Raw genomic sequence first — 25,654 nt, forward strand, 5'->3', positions numbered from 1 at the left:
ACTATCATGCATTAGTTTCGCTTCCCCACCAGCTATTTTTAAAAGACCCGAAGGGCTCATTGCCTGCTTGAATTATGTGGAAACGGGCAGCGTTTAGGTCATGTAATTGATTCTGTTGGAAAGGAGAAAAATGGTGCTTTACAATGGTATTGATATTACAGTTAATCTGGAAGTATTACGTTTTTGGGGCGCTAAAATACGGATAATTGTACGGACCAATGCGATGTACGTTACAAATATCCTGTTTTCGAGAGCGCACCGTAAACCCGACATTTTGCTCGTATAGATTGACGGGCAGGCTATTTAATTAATTTGTGAAGCGTGGAAATGTACGCAGTGACCCATTTCTAACAAAAGTGACATAATGGTAGCATTTACAGATGTTTATCATGGGAAATCTTAAAGATCCATAATATGATTGCTTAGGAAAGGTGTACTTTATTTCCAGTTCTGGACTGTTTGTAAATGGTTATTTTATAGTTTAGATTAGGCTATAACTAAACAATATAGGCATAGACTACTTCATTGTCACAGTGCAATCCCTGTTTGGTTCTACACTTGTTCTATTGGACGCGTCCTTTCTCCGAAGGGTGGCGTTTTACACCACTTTCGACAGAGTTCCTGAAAACGAAGGTCCCCTTCACCAGTGGTGTCAACCATTCAGACTGCATGCAAAATCAGAAGGGGTGACTGTGAAAGAATCGAGAGGCTGAAGTGTAGCGCATTCCTCGAGAGAGAACCCGTTTCTCTCCCTGCCGGCTCCCAGTCAGGCAGCTTGGCCCCGACGCAGTAGTAGATGCATGAGTTCTGGCTGAAACTGGGAGCTTCGTGGCCAGTAGGGAAATCAGAAGCATTACTCTAACCGAAATAGCGAGTATTGTTGCGACATCGATTTCTAGGCTACTTTGCGTCGCAGAGATTTAATTTCGTCCGCAACTTTTTGTTCTCCGTTTTCGTGACCATGGGTTCAGAGCAAACTCACTTGTACGGGTGGGCATTGATGATAGTCGCGGTTTTCTGTCAACGGGGTCATGAAAGTTGCCCGGAGGAAGATTTGGAGAAAAGGGAAGAGGAGGCGAACGTGGTTCTGACTGGCACCGTTGAAGAAATCATGAACATGGACCCAGTGCACAATACCTACTCATGCAAGGTAAGACTGAGTGAGTTGATAGATTTCTGTTGAATGAGGTTGCTGTTCAATCATTAACCGTCTTGAACATAGTCGCGTTGAAAACGTTACAACGTATCACATGTTTAAGTAGGATTACATGTAACGCCAAGGGTGCACCTGTCAAATACCAGCCCACTTTTCATTTGGAATATTTTGTTAATTTGCGGTCATTCGAATCAGTGCATCAGTTTTACTCGTACATTCGCAAAGCTTAAAATAAAGGCAAAAGTTGAGCAAATAAGTAACAATATCGCCCCTTTCAACAAACGACTTTTATTACGCATTTTAGGATAATAAACCCTTTTATACATACATAGGGAACACAGATTTGTATTCAAAGGGAAGGTCAATTGGGCTCTAATGATTTAAATGCTTGAATTAGCTATACGGCGTTACATTTGCGGTTCTTCAGACTTTATTTATAGGCATGAGGTAGTTTTTGACAATTACCTTGTCACAGAGCACAACACTAAAGATCCATATCTTACGTGTTCATTAAAGTTTTTACCATCTAACCATCAATTATATAGCTACTGGGCGTACTGCCACTTAATCATCTCAAACATGCTGTGAACCACCTGCCAGTGCCCTTGACCGACCTCCTGCAAACTGCATCCGTTTGAATCGTCAGTGGTCCATTTCGTATGTTGAAAACGGTATGCATCTCTCTGGAAGCAATAAACTACATTTTTTTGCAAACGGGACAAACCATTATACCAGTAGGATAAAGATGATAAAAATACATAAAGATAAAAATACAGAATGAATATTTTGCGATCTTGTGTTATCCCTAACTCTGCAGACACAACAGACGAGAGGCTGGAAGCAGCACGGGGTCAGCCACAAAGATATGCCCCTGCAGCAGGTTATGGGTTAAAGGGCCTTGCTCTAGGGCACACTGGCAGTAGGAGGTTGCACCTGAGATTCTGATGCCTTGGTTGCAAAATCATGTAGTAACGTGCACTGTTAACAGATAGATAAATACATATTCCAATTGGTGTGTGAAAAGCTTGTTGTGCTGCATTAAGATTAAAAGGTCTGCAAACAAGTTCTTCCAATGACAGAAGCCAATCCTGCAATTAACAGTCCGCCACAAACCCCTCCGCATTGTCTATCATTGAGAAATTCCTTTGGTCATTCATTGTACATTTTTAAAAAGCAGTGGCAGTCGGCGATCTTCCAGATCTGCAACCTGCTGGTTGGTCTATGGTTCCTTGGCTCATGATTTGGGATGTAGATAAGTTGTCCCATTTTGGGATCTGGACCACCAAATGACACCAGCCCGTAAAGTGAAATGACAACCTACCAATGAATATGCAAAGTCTTCTGTTGGAAATAAGATTAGGGTTTAGGAGATGTTGTCCAGGAAAGTAAGTCATTATTCAACCCTGTTACTCTGTGATGTATACAATTTGGCCCTTTTTACATTTGTATTACAGTAAGTGCTTTGGAGAATAAGTCCCTGCAATACTTTAGATTAGTCCTGGAGCCCTGGCTGAAATATATTTGTTTGACTAAAATTATTGCAAAATACTTTTGCTATTAAATGTTTGCTTTAAGTTAGACTGCAAAATGACATCATAAACCATATGACAACGTTCCACTTGCAGACATCATATCCTGTTTATGATGTCATCTTGTTCAGTCTACTGTTAAAGTTACAGCCTCAATACAGAGCTAAACCCCCCACTGTCTTTCTCCATGGCCTTGGTAAAGGTGAGGGTATGGCGGTACCTGAAAGGAAAGACCATGGTCAATGGCGAGGTTCTTTTGGACGGTGGAAACAAGGTGATGATTGGTGGCTTTGGGGACCCTGAGGTCTGCGACAACCAGGTTGCCACTGGCGACACACGCATTTTCTTTGTCAACCTGGCTCCGGAGTTCATGTGGCCAACGCACAAGAATGAGCTGATGCTCAACTCCAGCCTGATGAGGATTACCCTGCGTAACCTGGAGGAGGTGGAGCACTGTGTGGACGGTAAGCCGCCATTTTGTTGTCTCCTCTCTCTCTGTCTCAACAGGACTGTATGGAATAGACACCCCATCTCTAAGTGTCCCATCTAATTTGGCTGCAAGTGCCAGCCAGGTGAACTGAATGTGTTGTTGCTAAACTTTCACACATTAGCCTGAGAAGAGTCAATTTCATGGAAATTGAAATAGAAGTGTTTCAGGAGTGGCCACCTGCTAGTTAATGTGATTATTTTAAGGTTATTCTGACAGTTGTATTGGGCAGTCACATTGTAAAGCTAGGCATCACAATCCCTGCTCTCATGCATCACAAGTAGGTGGTGTCTGAAATCTCAGAGCTGTAGGGTTACACCCATAACTCTGTTTCCCAGTACTCAGACAAATTGGGACACCTGAGTGTCTAAGCATGTTGGTTGTCATGGTGAATGTGGTGCGGCCCTTCAATGATCTGTCAGCCCTCAAGGAGGTAGACAGTGTCCCCTTTGATGAACACCTTCAGAGACAGTAAATGACCTCCCTGAGGCTTGAACCCTAACCTTTGACCCTTGTCAGTGGGACGTTTTATGTAGTCAGGGGAGCTCCTTAAGTCTTTTTACATATAACCCAGAGCTTTGAGTTATTTACTGGGGATGACATTTCTCACACACTTTTAGCAGTTGACCGTTATGTTCACACTACTGTTAGTGGCAAAGCCTTGGTGCCTTTCTCATTTTATCTAAACAGAGGCAGAGTCGGTAGCAGGTGGAAACTGAAGTGGAGAACGAATGAATAGATCAGACTTGTCTGCACTTGAGAACATAGTTTTCGAGGAGCTTCCTGAGTTGGGGAGAAAAAAGGACACAAATAATACATTTTAGCCAGCCGTAGCTGTAGATACCGAAAACGTCCCCACTGCAATACGAGTTCATTGAAAAGGTTTGCCTCTTGGTATTTTTTGTAGAGAACCCATTTGTCAGCCACTATAAGAAGACCCATACCCGTGACTAATGAGTCCGTGACTATGCCCCTATCTGACCTCTGCCAGCAAGCATGGCTTGTTGCTGTTCAGCTGGTGCGTGATAATGCTGGTCAAAGTAAGACTTCATAAGAAGGCCTCAAATACCAGGGAAAACAGTCGGTGCATGACTCATTCGCGGTAGCAGGTGATTCCAATGGTCACAGTTTGCTTATAGAGTTTGGTTGAGTTTGGCACGCACAAATGAATTTGCTTGTCTGTCTAAGCAAGAAACACTGTACTGCTAACCTGCTAACCTTTTTTGTACCTTTTTTCCTTGTTTTTATTTTTATTTATTTATTTTTGTTGCGAAGAGGGGAGTTTCTTTGCTCTAGCAACTACTATATAGATGTAGAATGTGTCCTTTTTTGTTGTGGGTGCCTTGTGTTTGAAGAGGTTCTTAGCATGGCCAGAGGAGCCCAATATTTCACATAACCAGCTAGAGGACCTAGTGTTATGCATGCTACTGCAAAAAAATTAAATAGTGAAGAGAGAACATGCTTTTGTGTCCTGTTTCAATGAAACCTTATGAAACTTTTCAAGCTTTATTCAAGTTAACTTGCAATGTATTTGAAATTGTAATATATTGCATTGCTGTACACTTATTGCATAGTACATATCCGGGCCTCTCGTGGTTAGATACAAATCCAGATTAGTTTTTTTTCCGGGACCCATTTCAGCCAGGTGATTTGGTTGGCATTCCTCTGAAGAATGAGCTTTGAGGCTTCAAAGTTGCAAAGTCTTTAATTAAGATAGTCAATTTGGATCCCATCCTCTGCGAGCAGCCAACCACCCATCGAGAAGACTGGGGATGTTAGCACAGTCGGACATGGCTCTACCTGCCGCTGCGCTCAGTGTATCCTCTTTCTTCCCATTCTTGACATTTCCACAGCAAGGAGAGGCCCAGGGATGCCTAGCGGAGCTAGGTGGGGAGGAAAGAGTCTTTGTGTAACATGCATGGGGAAGGGGAGAGAGAGGATAAGTGCGAATGAAGTGGAAAGAGCGAGGAAGAGATGGTGAGGAAATTATTTGTTCTAGTGTTCACTTGGAATGCTGAGGATGTATGTTTTGCTTGGCATCTCATGGTCGGGAAGTGCTACTAAAGCTCCACGGTGTAGCTAGATGCCTGGAGGCATCATGTTTCGCACTCGCTCCACAGCGCTTCAGTGCCGCAGTACGGGCCACTCCAGTACCTTGCATGGGATCACACAAGAAATGCTTTTATCTCGCTAACAGCAGCCCCCCCCAAAGGAGTGTTTACAAGTCCTCTGTAAACACCCGGCGCTATTACAAGCACAGCTCCATATTTGACCCACTCCCAACGTTTTATCTCTGTTTACTGGGCCCTCAAAGGCAATTTAGAGTCTGAATTAAGAAAAAAGGGCAGAATGTACACCACCGTTCAAAAGTTTGAGGTCACTTAGAAACATCCTTGACTGTGAAAGAAAAACACGTTTTGTCCATAAAAATAACATCAAATTGATCAGAAATACAGTGTAGACATTGTTAATGTTGTGAATGACTATTGTATTTGGAAACGGCAGAATTTGAATGGAATATCAACAGTGGGGAGAACAAGTATTTGATACACTGCCGATTTTGCAGGTTTTCCTACTTACAAAGCATGTAGAGGTCTGTAATTTTTATCATTGGTACACTTCAACTGTGAGAGACGGAATCTAAAACAAAAATCCAGAAAATCACATTGTATGATCTTTAAGTAATTAATTTGCATTTTATTGCATGACATAAGTATTTGATACATCAGAAAAGCAGAACTTAATATTTGGTACAGAAACCTTTGTTTGCAATTACAGAGATCATACGTTTCCTGTAGTTCTTGACCAGGTTTGCACACACTGCAGCAGGGATTTTGGCCCACTCCTCCATACAGACCTTCTCCAGATCCTTCAGGTTTCGGGGCTGTCGCTGGGCAATACGTAGGAGGTTCTTCAGGAAGCATGGGGTAGAAGCATGGGGTAAAATCTCTTCAGATTACCTCAACAAATTGACAAATAGAATGCCAAAGGTCTGCAAGGTTGTAATTGCTGCAAATGGAGGATTCTTTGACGAAAGCAGTTTTAAAGACACAATTATTATTTATATAGATTAAAATTCATTATTTAACCTTGTCAACGTCTTGACTATATTTCCTATTCATTTTTCAACTAATTTCATGTATGTTTTCATGGAAAACAAGAATTTCTCAGTGACCTCAAACTGTTGAACAGTCGTGTATGTATGTATAGTTGAAGTCGGATGTTTCCATACACCTTAGCCAAATACATTTAAATTCAGTTTTTCACAATTCCTGACATTTAATCCTAGTAAAAATTCCCTGTCTTAGGTCAGTTAGGATCAGCACTTTATATTAAGAATGTGAAATGTCAGAATAATAGTAGAGTGATTTATTTCAGCTTTTATTTCTTTCATCACATTGCCAGTGGGTCAGAAGTTTAGTTACATTCAATTAGTATTTGGTAGCATTGCCTTTAAATTGTTTGTTTAACTTTGGTCAAATGTTTTGGGTTTTGCGTTTCTGGGAGCCTTCCACAAGCTTCCCACAATAAGTTGAGTGAATTTCGGCCCATTCCTCCTGACAGAGTTGGTGTAACTGAGTCAGGTTTGTAGGCCTCCTTGCTCGCACACGCTTTTTCAGTTCTGCCCACACATTTTCGATACGATTGAGGTCAGGGCTTTGTGATGGCCACTCCAATACCTTGACTTTGTTGTCCTTAAGCCATTTTGCCACAACTTTGGAAGTATGCTTGGGGTCATTGTCCATTTGGAAGACCGATTTGCGACCAAGGTTTAACTTCCTTACTGATGTCTTGAGATGTTGCTTCAATGTATCCACATAATTTTCCCACCTCATGATGCCATCTATTTTGTGAAGTGCACCAGTCCCTCCTGCAGCAAAGCACCCCCACAACATGATGCTGCCACCCTCGTGCTTCACAGTAAGGATGGTGTGCATCGGCTTGCAAGCCTCCCCCTTTTTCCTCCTAACATAATGATGGTCATTATGGCCAAACAGTTATATTTTTGTTTCATCAGATCAGAGGACATTTCTCCAAAAAGCATGATGATTGTCCCCATGTGCAGTTGCAAACCATAGTCTGGCTTTTTATGGCGGTTTTGGAGCAGTGTCTTCTTCCTTGCTCAGCGGCCTTTCAGGTTATGTCAATATAGACTAATTTTACTGTGGATATAGATACCTTTGCACCTGTTTCCTCCAGCATCAAGGTCAAGGTCCTTTGCTGTCTCCTTCCTTAGCGGTATGACGGCTGAATGGTCCCATGGTGTTTATACTTGCGTACTATTGTTTGTTCAGATGAACGTGGTACCTTCAAGCATTTGGAAATTGCTCCCAAGGATGAACCAGACTTGTGGAGGTCTACAATTTTTGATTTCTTTGGATTTTTCCATGATGTCAAGCAAAGAGCCACTGAGTTTCAAGGTAGGCCTTGAAATACACAGGTAGACCTCCAATTGACTCAAATGACGTCAATTAGCCTATCAGAAGCTTCTAAAGCCATGACATAATTTTCTGAAATTTTCCAAGCTGTTTAAATGCACAGTCAACATAGTGTATGTAAACTTCTGACCCACTGGAATTGTGATACAGTGCATTATAAGTGTAATAATCTGTCTGTATACAATTGTTGGAAAAATGTCCTAACCGACTTGCCAAAACTATAGTTTGTTTAACAAAAAATGTGTTCAGTGGTTGAAACACTTAGGTTGGAGTCATTAAAACTTGTTTATGTAAACTTCCAACTTCAATTGTGTGTGTGTGTGTGTGTGTGTGTGTGTGTGTGTGTTAATGTAATGTAAGTATGCCCATCTCATAATCCATTTCCTGTGGCCAAGCATACATTTAGTCTAGATCTGAAAATGTGGTCGGAGGGTGTGACACAATTTGGAGCCTCCAGAGGCATGAAGAGGCCAATAAAAGATCCATACCACATCCCAATTTTTTTGCAACATTGAAGGTCCCCAATAACACAGTGGCCTCCATTTTTAAATGGAATACGTTTGGAACCACCAATACTCTTCCTCTTCCAGCCAAACTGAGCATTCGGTGATGGGCCTTGGTCAGGGACACTCTGACAGAGCTCCAGAGGTTCTCTGTGGAGATGGGAGAACTTTCCAGAAGGACATCCATCTTTGCAGCACTCCACTAATCAGGCCAGACAATAGGACATGACAACCTGCTTGGAGTTTGCCAAAAGGCACCTAAAGACTCAGATCATGAGAAAGAAGATTTTCTGGTCTGATGAAACCAAGATTGAACTCTTTGGCCTGAGTGAAGTAAACATGGCACCATCCCCACGGTGAAGCGTGTTGGTGGTAGCAAAGTACAGAGACATCCTTGATGAAAACCTGCTCCAGAGCCTCCGTACACAGCCAAGACAACGCAGGAGTGGCTTCGGGACATGTCCTTAAGTGGCCCAGCCAAAGCCCGGAATTTGAACATCTCTGGGGAGACCTGAAAATAGCTGTGCAGCAATGCTCCCCATGCAACCTGACAGCGCTTGAGAAGATCAGAGAAGAACGGCAGAAACTCCCCAAATACAGGTGTGCCGAGCTTGTAGCATAATTTGTTTTTGCTTTGTCTTTATGGGGTTTTGTGTGTATATTGGTGAGGGGAATTTATTTGAACACATTTTAGAATAAGGCTGTTACGTAACAAAATGTGGAAAAAAATGTCAAGGGGTCTGAATACTTTCTGAAGGCTGTGTGTGTGTGTGCACACTGAACAACAATATAAACGCAAATTGGAAAAAAGATGCAAGCAACATCGGCAAGTCTGGGCACTGATGGGTGAACTTATTTTGCAAGGCAGCAGGCAACGACATGCAGAGTTGATCCAATCCTCTTCAGTTTGGGCAAGTCCAAGGGTTTGAAAGTGTAAACCACACCCAACGGGTGCAAATTAGTCATCCTCTCAGTGTCCGAAATTGCACAATCCTGTCTGACATCTCTCTACCACCTCCACCTCCTGATGAGGACGTAACACCCTTGGCTGTATATAAAATAAGTGCCTTTTCCTTTTCTCAGAATTTAAGGATCCACCATACCGGATTAAATGTCTGTTATGTTTACCAAAAGTTCAGGAAATGCTAGCGTTCAAGAACCCATGGTCGACCCTAAAAATCACCATTGAGGTAAGCCTACTGTTAGAATAACATTAACTAACCTAGCTAGCCCACATTTGCTAATGCAACAAGCAGTGTTAGTTGATGCTAGCTAATCCTATACCTAAATAGTTCACTAGCTAGTAGCTACCTACTTTAGCTGGCCCAGATTCTGAATTTTTGTGAGCTAACTCAACTGACATGAGCTATCTTGGGAGCTTGATAGCAAGCTAGCTAACTAGTAGTTTCTGAATCTGGGCACATTTTAGTCAGCTCACATTAGTCTAGCCAAGTACCTTTTCTCTAAACACGTGGTCAAGCAAGCAAGTTAACTAATGCAAGTGTTCTAATTTTAGCGAACACACAGTTAGCTAGCCATTTAATTCCTTGTGTTAGTTGATAAAATGGTTCTTCCCTAGCTAGCTAGCTTACTGTAGACTTGAGTTATTTATGTAACCTACTAGCTATATCAATTAACATGTTGTTTTTTCTCATTGTAATATTAAATGGTGGTAACAAACTCAACAGTTGTTTATAGCTTTAACATTAGGATCCTATACCTTAAGTATTTGGTGATGGTAGTTATCTAGCTAAGTAACTGTCTTTCTCTTTTCTTATTTCAGAGAAAGCATGTACACAATCTTAAGAAGTATGGAGAACTGATGGCAATCACACTGAAGAGAACATCCCCCAAAGACTCCCTACACCATCAACAACCGTTAAGAGAGTTTGTCAAGGATCTGCAGCATAACTCGAAGATCTTATCAAGGCCCACACTACGCTCCAGGATTGAAGCTACCAAGGAAATGAAGGTGACTGAGGCCATGAGAGGAGTTGACCACATCACCATCACCACCGACTGATTGTCTGCAAGAAGACTGAGCTTCATTGGTGTCACAGCCCAGTGGCTGGACCCTGACAGTCTGACCCTGACAGTCACACACCTTTGATGTGTTGGCAGGCACCCTAAATCCATTCTGAGTTTGAAATCCGGGTTAAGATTGTGAGAACAGACAACAGCTCTAATTTCTTAAACTTTCCAAGTTTTTGTAGAAGATGATAACAACAAGACTGTAGAAGCAGTGGGTTCTGAAGCAGCAGCTCAGCCAGGACAGGAAGGGGAACAAGAGGAGAGTGAAGAAGTCGAATTTGTTGAGGTGGCAACGATCCTCAATGAAGATGGTTTTGAGTACCAGCTGCCGACGCACCAGCGCTGTGCTTGTTACCTATTCAACTTAGTATCTACAGTCGATGCCCTGAAAGCAACGTCCGGTGAGGCTTACAAAAAGGTGTCCCGTTCAACATTTGACAAGTGCTAAGCACTTTGGAACATGCGGAAGATCCACACTTACAGCCGAATCAGTTGAAGCGACCTCCAAGTGCCATGCCCAAATGCTACAAGGTGGAACTCCTGGTTCATGGCTGTAGAAATAATCTTCAAAGACAAAGGATAGGCGGCTGTCAGAGTTCTCTGAACATTGTAAGTAATGATTATGTATTTTGTCATAAGGTCTTGAATGTGTTCTAAATCTGTTGCAGTTTTTCTTGACCCTTTGTTTGGGGACTAGTAACTGTTTCACATGTTGTATTCATACACAATCATTAATCCATTTAGCCAACTACTCATCCAGCCATTGATTACTGTAGTTAAATCAGGTTAGTGGTCCCATTTTTATAGGGTTAGGAAACTATTTTTTTTAATATAAACTCAGCAAAAAAAGAAAAGTCCCTCTTTCAAAGATAATTCTTAAAAATCCAAATAACTTCATAGATCTTCGTTGTAAAGGGTTTAAACACTGTTTCCCATGCTTGTTCAATGAAGCATGAACAATTAACTGAACATGCACCTGTGGAACGGTCCTTCAGACACAAACCGCTTACAGACGGTAGGCAATTAAGGTCACAGTTATGTAAAATTAGGACACTAAGACAGCGCTACAGGGAAACAGGACGGACAGCTGATCATCCTCGCAGTGGCAGACCATGTGTAACAACACCTGCACAGGATCGGTACATCCGAACATTACACCTGCGGGACAGGTACATGATGGCAACAACAACTGCCCGAGTTACACCAGAACGCACAATCCCTCCATCAGTGCTCAGACTGTCTGCAATAGGCTGAGAGAGGCTGGACTGAGGGCTTGTAGGCCTGTTGGTGAGAACCTGCCTTACAGACATCACCGGCAACAACGTCGCCAATGGGCACAAACCCACCATCGCTGGACCAGACAAGACTGGCAAAAAGTGCTCTTCACTGACAAGTCGCGGTTTTGTCTCACCAAAAAATCTAATCAAATTTATTTATATAGCCCTTCGTACATCAGCTGATATCTCAAAGTGCTGTACAGAAACCCAGCCTAAAACCCCAAACGGCAAGCAATGCAGGTGTAGAAGCACGGTGGCTAGGAAAAACTCCCTAGAAAGGCCAAAACCTAGGAAGAAACCTAGAGAGGAACCAGGCTATGTGGGGTGGCCAGTCCTCTTCTGGCTGTGCCGGGTGGAGATTATAATAGAACATGTCCAAGATGTTCAAATGTTCATAAATGACCAGCATGGTCCAATAATAATAAGGCAGAACAGTTGAAACTGGAGCAGCAGCACGGCCAGGTGGACTGGGGACAGCAAGGAGTCATCATGTCAGGTAGTCCTGAGGCATGGTCCTAGGGCTCAGGTCCTCCGAGAGAAAGAAAGAGAGAATTAGAGAGAGCACACTTAAATTCACACAGGACACCGAATAGGACAGGAGAAGTACTCCAGATATAACAAACTGACCCTAGCCCCCGACACAAACTACTGCAGCATAAATACTGGAGGCTGAGACAGGAGGGGTCACCAGGGTGATGGTCGGATTCGTGTTTATCGTCGAAGGATTGAACGTTACACCGATGCCTGTACTCTGGAGGGGATCGATTTGGAGGCGGAGGGTCCGTCATGGTCTGGGGCGGTGTGTCACAGCATCATCGGACTGAGCTTGTTGTCATTGCCTGCAATCTCAACGCTGTGTGTTACAGGGAAGATATCCTCCTCCCTCATGTGGTACCCTTCCTGCAGGCTCATCCTGACATGACACTCCAGCATGACAATGCCACCAGCAATACTGCTCATTTTGTGCGTGAATGTCAGTGTTCTACCATGGCCAGCAAAGAGCCTGGATCTCAATCCCATTGAGCACACCTGGGACCTGTGGGATCTGAGGGTGAGGGCTAGGGCCATTCCCCCCCAGAAATGTCCGGGAACTTGCAGGTGCCTTGATGGAAGAGTGGAGTAACATCTCCCAGCAAGAACTGGCAAATCTGGTGCAGTCCATGAGGAGGAAATGCACTGCAATAATTAATGCAGCTGGTGGCCACACCCGATACTGGCTGTTACTTTTGACCCCCGTGCTCCCCCCATTCAGGGACACATAATTCCATTTCTGTTTGTCACATGTCTGTGGAACTTGTTCAATTTCTGTCTCAGTTGTTGAATCTTATGTTCATAAAAAAATGTTGTTTGCTGAAAACGCAGTTGACATTGAGAGGACTTTCTTTTTTTGCTGAGTGTGTTTAATACATGTGTGTATATATATCTTTTTTTTCATTTTTTCAAACCAGCTGAACTCGCCTTTCTCAGAGTTTGCTGCCACCATGAGCCGAGTCGCAATGGCCGTCAACATCCTGCCGGCTGAAACCAATGTCCAGATGGGGTGGCTACTTCCAACTATCAAACTGCTGATCACAAAACTGGACTGAATCAAGTTGTCCCTGAAGTCCTGTAAGCCTCTGGTGGATGCCCTACAACTGGGACTGAATCAAGTTGCCCCTGAAGTCCTGTAAGCCTCTGGTGGATGCCCTACAACTGGGACTGAATCAAGTTGTCCCTGAAGTCCTGTAAGCCTCTGGTGGATGCCCTACAACTGGGACTGAATCAAGTTGTCCCTGAAGTCCTGTAAGCCTCTGGTGGATGTGCTACAACTGGGACTGAATCAAGTTGTCCTTGAAGTCCTGTAAGCCTCTGGTGGATGACCTACAACTGGGACTGAATCAAGTTGTCCATGAAGTCCTGTAAGCCTCTGGTGGATGTGCTTACAACTGGGACTGAATCAAGTTGTCCCTGAAGTCCTATAAGCCTCTGGTGGATGTGCTACAACTGGGACTGAACTGTCCCTGAAGTCCTGTACTGAATGGGATGGAATCAAGTTGTCCCTGAAGTCCTGTAAGCCTCTGGTGGATGTGCTACAACTGGGACTGAATCAAGTTGTCCCTGAAGTCCTGTAAGCCTCTGGTGGATGCCCTACAACTGGGACTGAATCAAGTTGTCCCTGAAGTCCTGTAAGCCTCTGGTGGATGTGCTACAACTGGGACTGAATCAAGTTGTCCTTGAAGTCCTGTAAGCCTCTGGTGGATGACCTACAACTGGGACTGAATCAAGTTGTCCATGAAGTCCTGTAAGCCTCTGGTGGATGTGCTTACAACTGGGACTGAATCAAGTTGTCCCTGAAGTCCTATAAGCCTCTGGTGGATGTGCTACAACTGGGACTGAATCAAGTTGTCCCTGAAGTCCTGTAAGCCTCTGGTGGATGTGCTACAACTGGGATGGAATCAAGTTGTCCCTGAAGTCCTGTAAGCCTCTGGTGGATGCCCTACAACTGGGACTGAATCAAGTTGTCCCTGAAGTACTGTAAGCCTCTGGTGGATGTGCAACACCTGGGACTGAAGAAGCGCTTCAGCCACGTTTCACCACCCTGAGCTGATTGCAGCCGCAATCCTTTTTCCCCAAAATCAAAACATGGACAAAGGATGATGCCACCATCAGAATGGATAAGACAGCATGTGGTTAATCAACAGTATTTTAAACAACTGTTTACATTTTGAAACATCATAGATTTGAGAACCACCCATCTAACTACAATCCTGACTTTGTGGTTCAGTCCAATGGGTAACCTATTTAGCCCTGTTGCTTGGTTTATGTAGCTCGGGGATGGATTAATGTATGCTCATAACGGCATGATTTCTATTGTCATCTTCCTTGTATTTCAGGAATGGACTACATCAAGGACCTGGAAGAACCCTTGCTGCAGCTAGGTGATGGCACCAGTTCATCAGATGAGGACTTCTTCTCTGCATTGAAGATGTCTCAAAAAAAGAAAGCTCTAAACAGCAGGACGGACGTCTGGCCTGTTCAGCTGATCATATGGAGTTGCTCAAGTCCTTCTTGGCAGTCTGTAAGTCTGTCTCTGTGGTTAATCACACCCGTAGCTGCATCAGCTGCCTGGAAAGCAAGGCTGGATTCCAGAAACTTTGAAAACCAGCTTTTGCTGAAGGTGATCCGTAAATTCTTCAACTTCAAGTAATGACATCTTAATACTACTAGCAAGCCCAAGGACACGGGTGCCTTATGCGTTTTGTTAATTTATGTTTAAAATTCACGTTATATGTGTCCTTGTTACAAAGACCTGAGACACTGATTTCTAATACAGTTCCATCAGTGGTGATGTCCTCATATTCCTACAGTGAGATTGTGTTCGGTTCTGTACATGTACTTTTTATGTAATGTAGGATTAAAGCAACGTGACTGTACGTGTAAGTGCTTAAGTTTACTGGCTATATTACTTCATTATTATTTTGTCTGTAAGAGATGTATTTAGTCTGTCAGAGATGTATTTTGAAGTGTTGCCTGTTTGAGAATCAACATTCCTTTTTAAAAATCTAAACTTCGTGCATCCTTTAGAATGTTACCTTTATGAAAAGCGCATACCAAATAAAAGGGCAGGCTGTTCTGCTTTTTGGAATTACAGCTCTTACGTTTCATACTTTTGATACTTAAGTACATTTACCTTGCGGTTATTTAATATCAGGTACTTTAAAACTTTTATTCAAGTATTATTCTATTGTGTGCATTTTACTTGAGTAATTTTCCAGTAAAGTGTCTTTACTTTTACTCAAGTATGACAATTTAGTACTTTTTCCACCACTGCACCGCACCGGACAGGTGTGGCATATCAAGAAGCTGATTAAACAGCATGGTCATTACACAGATGCACCTTGTGCTTGGGACAATAAAAGGTCACTCTAAAATGTGCAGTTTTTTCACAACACAATGCCACAGCTGTCTCAAGTTTTGAAAGAGCATGCAATTGGCATGCTGACTGCAGGAATGTCAACTAGAGCTGTTGCCAGATCATTTAATGTTAATTTCTCTACCAACATAGTTTTAGAGAATTTGGCAGTACATCCAACCGGCCTCACAACCGCAGACCTTGTGTAACCACGCCAGCCCAGGACCTCCACATCCAGCTTCACTTGCGGGATCGTCTGAGACAGTCACCCTGACAGCTGCCGAAACGGAGGAGTATATCTGTCTGTAATGAAGCCCTTTTTTGGGGAAAAACTCATTCTGATTGGCTGGACCTGGCTCCCTAGTGAGTGGGCCTATGTACACCCAGGCCCACCCATTACTGTGCCCCTACCCAGTCATGTGAAAGCTGTAGATTAGTGCCACATTTTTCAATTGACTGAATTCCTTATGAACTTTAACTCTGTAAAATAGTTCCAATTGTTGCATGTTGCGTTTTTATATTTTTGTTCAGTGTAAATAGGCCTAACATCATATATGATACTTTGTTAGTTACGGACAATTTTATTTTTATATAAATATGGGCAAAATCAATAGTAGGCTATAATTTTGCGAGCCGAAGTAGGGTATATTTTGCGAACGATATGATGGCCAGTTTGGGCAGGCTGAGTGTAGGCCTACAAATCAGGCTCTGAAGATGAAATGATAGCATTCTATTAAGCTTACTAATAGCCTTTACAACTGACCGTGTGTGCTTCTTATCAACGTTAAACAATAGGCTTTTGGTAAAAGTGGCTCTGGATTTGTAGCCTAAACCTATGCAGCGACAATATGACAAGTCAGAACTGACACCTAAAGTATCCTAGGTTATTTGTTTAGGGCGAGAATAGGCATAATCAAAGGATATTGACTTTTGCATGTTGAATAACACTGAATAGAAGCAATTGGTGATTGTGCCAGGTGGCCAAATGTGTGACCAGGGTTGCTCCCATGGGAGCAAGTGGAGCACTACCTAGGCTTACCCGTCATCCACGCATAGGCTTCTTAATTTGTTCATGGAAGTGCATTATATATGCTGCTAGACGATAATGCCCAAAGAAGCTGTATAGGGACCGTTCGTAATATGCCTATAGATGCTATGGAGGAATTTGGTAAAGACTCATTTCTACTTCCGTCTGTAAATGTTCGTTTTGCCTCTCAATCGTCTCTGATAAACTGCAGCAGAGCCCGATTCTTGCCTGGGCTCTCAAGATCAAGTGCATCTATAATTTGTCTCAATCAAATTGTCAGGCCTGGGCCATATGCTAAAAAGTGCAAGCTCGAGAAGCACGGGGCAAAGTAATAATTCCAGTATAGGCCTAGTTATAATTCCAATATTTTCCAATTAAGTTATCCTATAGATTGGAGGAGAAATCCTGCCACCTGTGTCCGTTCAGAAAGCCTCTGTATCAGGCTCAACTTGTCCTATTTCTTTTGGGATGAAGCCCCTATATTGTTTTTACTCTACTTGTATATTGTGTATGATATCGTGCTTTCACCATTAGATCACCGAGTCCAAGAGAGTGTAAAACAGAACGTTGCTAATTTCAGCACTAAGCACTTTGCCAAATTAATTAGAAATTCTGATATTTGCACAGCCATTGTGGAGGCAATCCCTGACCATATTCACAAAGAGAGCCCACTTACAGCCCATTTAAAAATTACTCAGGGCCCATGTAGGACCTACGTTGTAGCGCACATAACCATGCGTGACTGCAGGTGTGCCCAAATGGGTCCCAGAAATAGTCCCTGACCATATTCACAACTGAAACCCAATTTACAGTCTATTTAAAACATGGTAAAGGGCCCATTTGGGACCCATGTTGTTCGCCCACATGGGTGTTGCCTGTGTGTGACCCAAGTGGTTAACATGGCTAGGTCCTGATCATAATTCCTGAAATAATAACACCAGATAGCCACTTATAGCCCATAAAACAATGATCCAGGGCCCATGTGGGACCCATGATGTAGCCCAAGTGTGTGTTCCAATGTGTGACCCAGTTGGTATGCCCATATGAAACCCAGGTGGGGCCCACCTGGACATGTTGGCTGGGAATCTTGCAGAATGCACAGACAGGCACTCATTATACAGGCAGCATACATGTTTAGTTTGAAAAAGTCACTGCAAAATATCAAAACATTCTGACCACACCTCTACAGAAATGTGATCACAATTAAGTCAACTACCGTGGCGTAATTTCAATAGTTGGAAATTTTACATTAAATAAATGGCACTACTTAAAAGGTGAATGGGTGTTTTCCAGGCAGGGTTTACAATGCTTGTTCACACGTGCACAGTTTTATGACAGGTCTGATTTATAAAAGGAAACATGCACAAGTGTTGTGTGTGCCAAGTTTATAAATCTCAATATTTTTGTACATGCGCAGTAGAGGTGTAACTGTTCACCAAACCCACGGTTCGGTACATATTGCAGTTTTGGGGACACTTTTCGCTACAGCGGGAAAATTAAATCCCATTCTCAATGTACAACATTCACAATTTTCCTGGCATTGTCTATTGTGACAGGATTGTAATGTTGGGACTCTCACATTGCTACTCTGAATGCTGTGTTTTGTAACCATGTGGGAGGTGGGAATTTACCCGTTGTGAAGTCGTAAATACCAGTAATGGCCAATGAGCTGGATCAACCATAAACAAAAAATACAACTATCATGCTTGTAAACATAAACCACATTAAAAGATAGCTTTTTATAAATGTTTTGTTGCATTTAACTGCCGTAAATGCTGTTATAACGGCCATTTCCTTAATCGGTGAGGTCAGAGGTCACCATGTGGGAGAAGTGGGTGGTCAGGACGATAGAGGAGTTAGTAATTACCAGTTGGCAGGCCGTTCAAGTGGATTTTTCCCAGTCATACACTGGGAAACTCCTAAAAGACACACCCTCGTCCACTTACCCTCGCCTTATGCCCTTGGGGAATCCCCCTCACCATCTTGGAGGGCAAAGACACACCCTCGTCCACTTACCCTCGCCTTATGCTCTTGGGAGAATCCCTGTCACCTTCTTGGAGGGCAAAGACACACCCTCGTCCACTTACCCTCACCTTATGCCCTTGAGGGAATCCCCGTCGCCATTTTGGAGGGCGGTCCAAATGATTAGCCAAGCTAGGGGAGTTTGCAACGTAAGCCCCTCAGCCCTGGTTTTTAGTCCAGTTTGCGAGTGTACAAATTATGTTCACTTTGGGGCCTGAAACTCCCCATAATTCAATTCGCGACGATTGTGCATCCGCTAAGAAAAGTCTGCCAAAAATTTAAACCTCAACTTCAATATATGGATGTAACATACAAGTAAGTGTAAGTAAAAACGAATGTAAGTAAGTTGTGCTGCTAATGCACATGACTGCACCAGCACGTCTTGTAAAAGTAATGATGTTTTTGTTTGGTTAGCTTCTGGAAATTATAGAAATAAAAAATGTTCCTTCAGAAGTTCCAGCTAGGCACGTTATTTAGCTAATTAATTTGCTAGCTATCGTTCAGTAGGCGTATATTACTTATTATATATTTAATGTACACTACCATTAAAAAGTTTGGGGTCACTTAGAAATGTCCTCCTTTTTGAAAGAAAAGCACATTTTGTTGTATATTAAAATTAAAATAAAATAACATCAAATTGATCAGAAATACAGTGTAGACAATGTTAATGTTGTAAATGACTATTATAGCTGGAATAGGCAGATTTTTTTTTCATGGAATATCTACAGTGGGGCAAAAAAGTATTTAGTCAGCCACCAATTGTGCAAGTTCTCCCACTTAAAAAGGTGAGAGAGGCTTGTAATTTACATCATAGGTACACTTCAACTATGACAGACAAAATGAGAAGTACATAGGTGTACAGAGGCCCATTATCAGCAACCATCACTCCTGTGTTCCAATGGTACATTGTGTTAGCTAATCCAAGTTTATCATTTTCAAAGACTAAGTGATCATTAGAAAACCCTTTTGCAATGATTTTATCACAGCTGAAAACTGTAGTCCTGATTAAATAAGCAATAAAACTGGCCTTCTTTTAGACTAGTTGAGTATCTGGAGCATCAGCATTTGTGGGTTCGATTACAGGCTCAAAATGGCCAGAAACAAAGAACTTTCTTCTGAAACAAAGAACTTTCGTCAGTCTATAGTTGTTCTGAGAAATGAAGGCTATCCAATGTGAGGAATTGTCAAGAAACTGAAGATCTTGTACAACGCTGTGTACTACTCCCTTCACAGAACAGTGCAAACTGGCTCATATCCACAGCTATAAACCAGGCTGTAAAAAATATGAACTTAGCCTACCTATCACTCTTTCCTTGACCCGGTGCTTGAATGCAGAGGGGAGACAATGTGATGTTTCTTTGCATTTCCTTCTTGCTCATGTCTACTGGGTTGATATCGTTGTAAATGTATCAACATATTTGAGGTGTTGGCAGCTGCGTAGGCTATTTTCGTTGAGCGACATACTGTTGACGTTTTATCCACAACTCTGTCGCTCGCCATTGTAACCTACGTGGAAGCCAAACTGTTCCCAAGCTGGATATTTAAACGATGGAGGACCCTCTAATTCTGGTTTATCATCCCCACCACTCACCATCGTACGTAACTACTTCCCAGCTGCGTCTCACAAAAGGACTGTTTGAAATGCGGCAATTACGATTTGAATTGTTATTACAATGTGTGCATAGGTTCTAGTTGTTTTAATGGAATAGCCTGAAATAAATATTTCTTCAGGTCAGATTTATTCAAGAGGCATAGGCCTACAATGCAGCGTAGGCATAGCCTATAGGTCTAGTGTTTTTATTTTGTTTATATACTGTATATTTGTATTCATTTGGGTGTGCAGACTGAACCGAGGTCCCATTACAGAGCCGGGTACATGTACGGTTACACCTCTAGTTCGCAGACTTTTTTCATAAGTTACTCATGCAGAAATTGTATCTCTTCTTGCCTGTCCATGTGTCTATCCACCTCGCAGCCCATCCATCTGTCTGTTCTCCAGGCTTTCTTTAGAGGTCTAGCATCTACCCTCATCTCCGTCCCATCTGTTCCTGGAGATCTAGAAGGGCTTTTCCCAACTCCGATTCCTCTGTATCAGAGCCCATCAAGACTTTTTGTCCATATCTCCCTATTTCTGATGTTCTATCACATATCTCCCTATTTCTGGTTCTATCACAAGATGTGTGTGTGACTTTGTTCAACTTTGTAGCTGACAATTGTTAAAATGTATAGTATAAACTTAACCACATCTAACATATGGATTTTATTTAGTATACCCATCAGAAGTCCCAATGCAAAGTTAGACCTAACTTTGATATTTTTCTAGTTATTGCATAAAACCGATCAGAATTCCATGTCAGAAAATATTTTTCTGGGTTGTGCTGTAATATGGAGGACATGGCTGGCCAGCCTATTGCCTATTATGTCAAACTTAAACAAAATGGTTTGAATACTTATTGATTCAAGACATTTCATCTTTTCAATCTTTATTAATTTGTATAAAAAAATTGAATAACAAAATTCCACTTTGACATTATGGGGTATTTGTGTGTAGCCAACTAGCTATTAGCCTAGCCAACCACCACGGTTATGGTCTGCAAGCTAGAGCCCAACTACTAGACACCAGCTAGAACAAAACTAACACAACACAACTTAAACCACAGATCAAAAGCAAAGAGAGAGATGAGACTTAGATTTATGGCTGGGGCCCATCCGATTGTAACCTTTTTAAGAGTGCATGCTGAGTTAGCTACCAAAGCGAGGCAGATGCTTCACCGGGCTGAGGGAGATCAAATAGCTGAGGGAGAAAATCAAATAGCTATATAGGGAGAAAAATCCAAAATGGATCAATTCCAGATGTCAGTTATCTAGCACGCTAAACCAAGGTGGAAAAAGTTGCAAAACTCCCGTAGCCTACTTTACAGAGAACATGCAGAAAAGTTGAGATAACAAAAACTGACGAGGTACTATACAATTGGAGCAAGCAGGTATGATTTTCTCTTTTGTTTTGAGCCCACGGCAAGAAGGCACCAGAGCCTGCAGTGCTAATGAATTCTCACGAGATAACAGACACAAGTGCACCGTGGGAAATTTCTAAGATATCCAGAAATAGATGTGTAATAACTCAAAAACATAACTGTTTGTACTTATAGATAACCAGATCGGGACTACAACAAAGTTACTAAGTGTTTGATCACACTGTGTTAATTGGTGAGTAAAAACTCATGCTTCCTATCCTTTAATCTGTCTAGGACTGTTCACCAACAGCCAATGAAATTGCAGGGCGCTAAATACAAATCAACAGATCTCATAAATCAAATTTCTCAAACATACAAGTATTAGGCACCATTTTAAAGATAAAATTCTCATTAATCAAATTTATTTATATAGCCCTTCGTACATCAACTGATATCTCAAAGTGCTGTACAGAAACCCAGCCTAAAACCCCAAACAGCAAGCAATGCAGGTGTAGAAGCACGGTGGCTAGGAAAAACTCCCTAGAAAGGCCAAAACCTAGGAAGTAACCTAGAGAGGAACCAGGCTATGTGGGGTGGCCAGTCCTCTTCTGGCTGTGCCGGGTGGAGATTATAACAGAACATGGCCAAGATGTTCAAATCTTCAAAAATGACCAGCATGGTCGAATAATAATAAGGCAGAACAGTTGAAACTGGAGCAGCAGCACGGTCAGTTGGACTGGGGACAGCAAGGAGTCATCATGTCGGGTAGTCCTGGGGCATGGTCCTAGGGCTCAGGTCCTCCGAGAGAGAGAAAGAAAGAGAGAAGGAGAGAATTAGAGAACGCACACTTAGATTCACACAGGACACCGAATAGGACAGGAGAAGTACTCCAGATATAACAAACTGACCCTAGCCCCCGACACATAAACTACTGCAGCATAAATACTGGAGGCTGAGACAGGAGGGGTCAGGAGACACTGTGGCCCCATCCGAGGACACCCCGGACAAGGCCAAACAGGAAGGATATAACCCCACCCACTTTTCCAAAGCACAGCCCCCACACCACTAGAGGGATATCTTCAACCACCAACTTACCATCCTGAGACAAGGCTGAGTATAGCCCACAAAGATCTCCGCCATGGCACAACCCAAGGGGGGCGCCAACCCAGACAGGATGACCACATCAGTGAATCAACCCACTCAGGTGACGCACCCCTTCCAGGGACGGCATGAGAGAGCCCCAGTAAGCCAGTGACTCAGCTCCTGTAATAGGGTTAGAGGCAGAGAATCCCAGTGGAAAGAGGGGAACCGGCCAGGCAGAGACAGCAAGGGCGGTTCGTTGCTCCAGAGCCTTTCCGTTCACCCTCCCACTCCAGGGCCAGACGACACTCAATCATATGACCCACTGAAGAGATGAGTCTTCAGTAAAGACTTAAAGGTTGAGACCGAGTTTGCGTCTCTGACATGGGTAGGCAGACCGTTCCATAAAAATGGAGCTCTATAGGAGAAAGCCCTGCCTCCAGCTGTTTGCTTAGAAATTCTAGGGACAATTAGGTGTCCTGCGTCTTGTGTCCGTAGCGTACGTGTAGGTATGTGTAGGTATGTATGGCAGGACCAAATCAGATCCAGCCACAGTGTCTGATTTAAAAAATGCTTTACAGTGAAAGATCCACAAACGATTATGTTAGGTCACCACCAAGCAATAGAAAAACCCAGCCATTTTTCCAGCCAAAGAGAAGATTCACAAAAAGCAGAAATAGAGATAAAAATTAATCACTAACCTTTGATGATCTTCATCAGATGACACTCATAGGACTTCATGTTACACAATACATGTATGTTTTGTTCGATAAAGTGCATATTTATATCCAAAAATCTCATTTTACATTGGTGTGTTATGTTCAGTAGTTCAAAAACATGCTGTGATTTTGCAAAGAGCCACATGCATTCACAGAAATGCTCATTGTAAATGTTGATGAAAATTCAAGTGTTATGCATGGAACTTTAGATACTCTTCTCCTTAATGCAACCGCTGTGTCAGATTTCAAAAAAACTTTACGGCAAAAGCATAATCTGAGTACGGCGCTCAGAGCCCAAACCAGCCAAAATAAATATCCGCCATGTTGCGCAGTCAACATTAGTCAGAAATAGCATTATGAATATTCACTTACCTTTGATGATTTTCATCAGTATGCACTCCCAGGAATCGCAGTTCCACAATAAATGTTTGTTTTGTTCGATAATGTCCATCATTTATGTCCAAATAGTTTCTTTTGTTAGGGCGTTTCGTAAACAAATCCAACCGCGCGTTCAGGTCCAGCCGAACGTCGGACGAAAAGTTCAAAAAGTTATATTACAGGTCGAAGAAACTTGTCAAACTAAGTATAGAATCAATCTTTAGGATGTTTTTATCATAAATGTTCAATAATGTTCCAACCAGAGAATTCCATTGTCTGTAGAAACGCAATGGAAAGAGAGCTACCTGTCATGTGAATGCGCGTGACTGAGAACTAGGCTGCTGGCAGACCCCTTAGTCAAACAGCTCTCATTCGCTCCCACTTCACAGTAGAAGCCTGAAACAACGTTCTAAAGACGGTTGACATCTAGTGGTAGCCTTGGGAAGTGCTAAATAACCCGTATCTCACTGTGTATTCGATAGGGGCTGAGTTAAAAAAAACTACAAAACTCAGATTTCCCACTTCCTGTTTGGATTCATTCTCAGGTTTTTGCCTGCCATATGAGTTCTGTTATACTCACAGACATCATTCAAACAGATTTAGAAACGTCAGAGTGTTTTCTATCCAATACTAATAATAATATGCATATATTAGCATCTGGGACAAAGTAGGAGGCAGTTCACTCTGGGCACACTATTCATCCAAAAGTGAAAATGCTGCCCTTGACGAGATGACTCATGACATGTATAGGTCACACCCCATCGAGCAAGACTTAAACAAGACTTAAGCAAGACTTAAGCAAGACGTAAATTGCGATGGAGCTGCCCTCAAGAGTGTGTGTGTTGGCCAAGCACACATGTGCATGTGTGTATGTCTAGCACAGTATACACACACTGTGCAGCGATATCATTTCTTAATAGGGAGAGTGTGATGACAAGGCCCTGAGATGGCACCCATCTACAGCGTTACAGCAGCTTTCTCTGAGGCCTCAGGAATGTTCCTCCTTACATATTTTTCTCTCTCTCGCTTTCTCTGTCCCTCTTTATCCTGTATGTGTGTGTGTGCCCACCCACTGGCCCCCCTAAGCCAAGAGATTTGGCTCGCTGCAGTAGTTGCCGATCCTGTTGTTTTTAGCCAATAATGGCAAGGAAGTGATGGCTTTCAGAGGAAAACAGAGATATCTGACTTATGGCGTCTCAGTGACAAACACACACACACTGGTTCTCTTTTAACAAATTATATTTTCATCTCTAAAATATGTCATAGCATAGGCTGTAGTTCTTAGGAAGTAAAGCACAGCCCATTGAAGGTAAATGAGAACATAGTCACTTGTAGCACACAGTGCATTGATCACTTGAAGATGGAGCAGCAGGCTTCTGTTTGCAGTCAACATGGTTCCATCAGTCACACACTGTCCACTGATGCACAGCACTAGACAGAGAGAAGAGGGAGTGAGGGTAGGTGCAACAGAGGGAGAGAGAGTGACATAAAACAAAATGAGAGGTGGAGTAGAAAGTACAGAGAAGTGTGGGGGAAGAAGGAGAAACAGAGGGTTATATGAAAAGAAGAGTGGGGAAAACATGAGGCGGGGAGAAATTTGAAAGAAATGGAGAGAAAGAGAGGGGTGCAGTTAAAAACGAGAGAGGGAAATGACAGTGTATATGAAGGGGGAATTGAGCAAGAGAAAATCAGGTGCAGCAGCGAGAATTGAGAGAGGGAAAGGGAGTGCGAGTGAGAAACTGAGGGGTGCTGTAGGGAGAATTTGAGAGTGAATCAGGCCAGCAGCTCCCCTGCTTCGTGTTGGGCCCTTTATTATCCACACTGAGATGAAGTCTTTCCAAGACCAGCCAGCGAGACGCTCCACTGCTCCTCCCGGGGTTACTAACTCTCCAGTGGCTCTCTCCCAGTGTCCCCCTGTGTAGTGGGTTTCTGTAAAAAATGGAGTGTTATCTGTTCTTGGTTTCCAAAAAGTGATTAAAAAAGCAGACAGAAGACCTCATCTTAATGTGGTGCGTGATCATGTTGAACTGTAGCCCCCGTTCTCATTTTGTTGCTTTAGTTTCACTCCAGGAGTGTGGGAAGCCCAGCCAAACAACGACTGATTGAGTTCCACACCTGCAACAAGGCTCCTGGCATTTCTGTGGGAAAGTAGAATCTCTG

General features: G+C 42.7%; 1 protein-coding gene across 1 annotated transcript; it reads left to right on the forward strand.

Annotated features, from left to right (window-relative positions):
• Nucleotides 1-241: 241 nt before the first annotated feature.
• Nucleotides 242-15,052, forward strand: LOC112221575 (agrin-like). The gene is made up of 3 exons (XM_024383712.2): nucleotides 242-1,150; nucleotides 2,888-3,149; nucleotides 14,296-15,052. Exons 1-3 carry the CDS (start codon nucleotides 962-964, stop codon nucleotides 14,607-14,609), a joined length of 765 nt encoding a protein of 254 aa, XP_024239480.1. The 5' UTR covers nucleotides 242-961; the 3' UTR covers nucleotides 14,610-15,052.
• The last annotated feature ends 10,602 nt before the right edge of the window (nucleotides 15,053-25,654 follow it).

Source organism: Oncorhynchus tshawytscha, linkage group LG22 (genome assembly GCF_018296145.1).
Source record: "Oncorhynchus tshawytscha isolate Ot180627B linkage group LG22, Otsh_v2.0, whole genome shotgun sequence".
Classification (NCBI taxonomy): domain Eukaryota; kingdom Metazoa; phylum Chordata; class Actinopteri; order Salmoniformes; family Salmonidae; genus Oncorhynchus; species Oncorhynchus tshawytscha.

Excerpts from the sequence above, each read along its gene's own strand:
- LOC112221575 (XM_024383712.2), top strand. The coding sequence starts at position 962 with ATGGGTTCAGAGCAAACTCACTTGTACGGGTGGGCATTGATGATAGTC. Across the intron at positions 1,151-2,887 it reads ACAATACCTACTCATGCAAG|GTGAGGGTATGGCGGTACCT; the intron begins GTAAGACTGAGT and ends GCCTTGGTAAAG. Across the intron at positions 3,150-14,295 it reads GGTGGAGCACTGTGTGGACG|GAATGGACTACATCAAGGAC; the intron begins GTAAGCCGCCAT and ends CTTGTATTTCAG.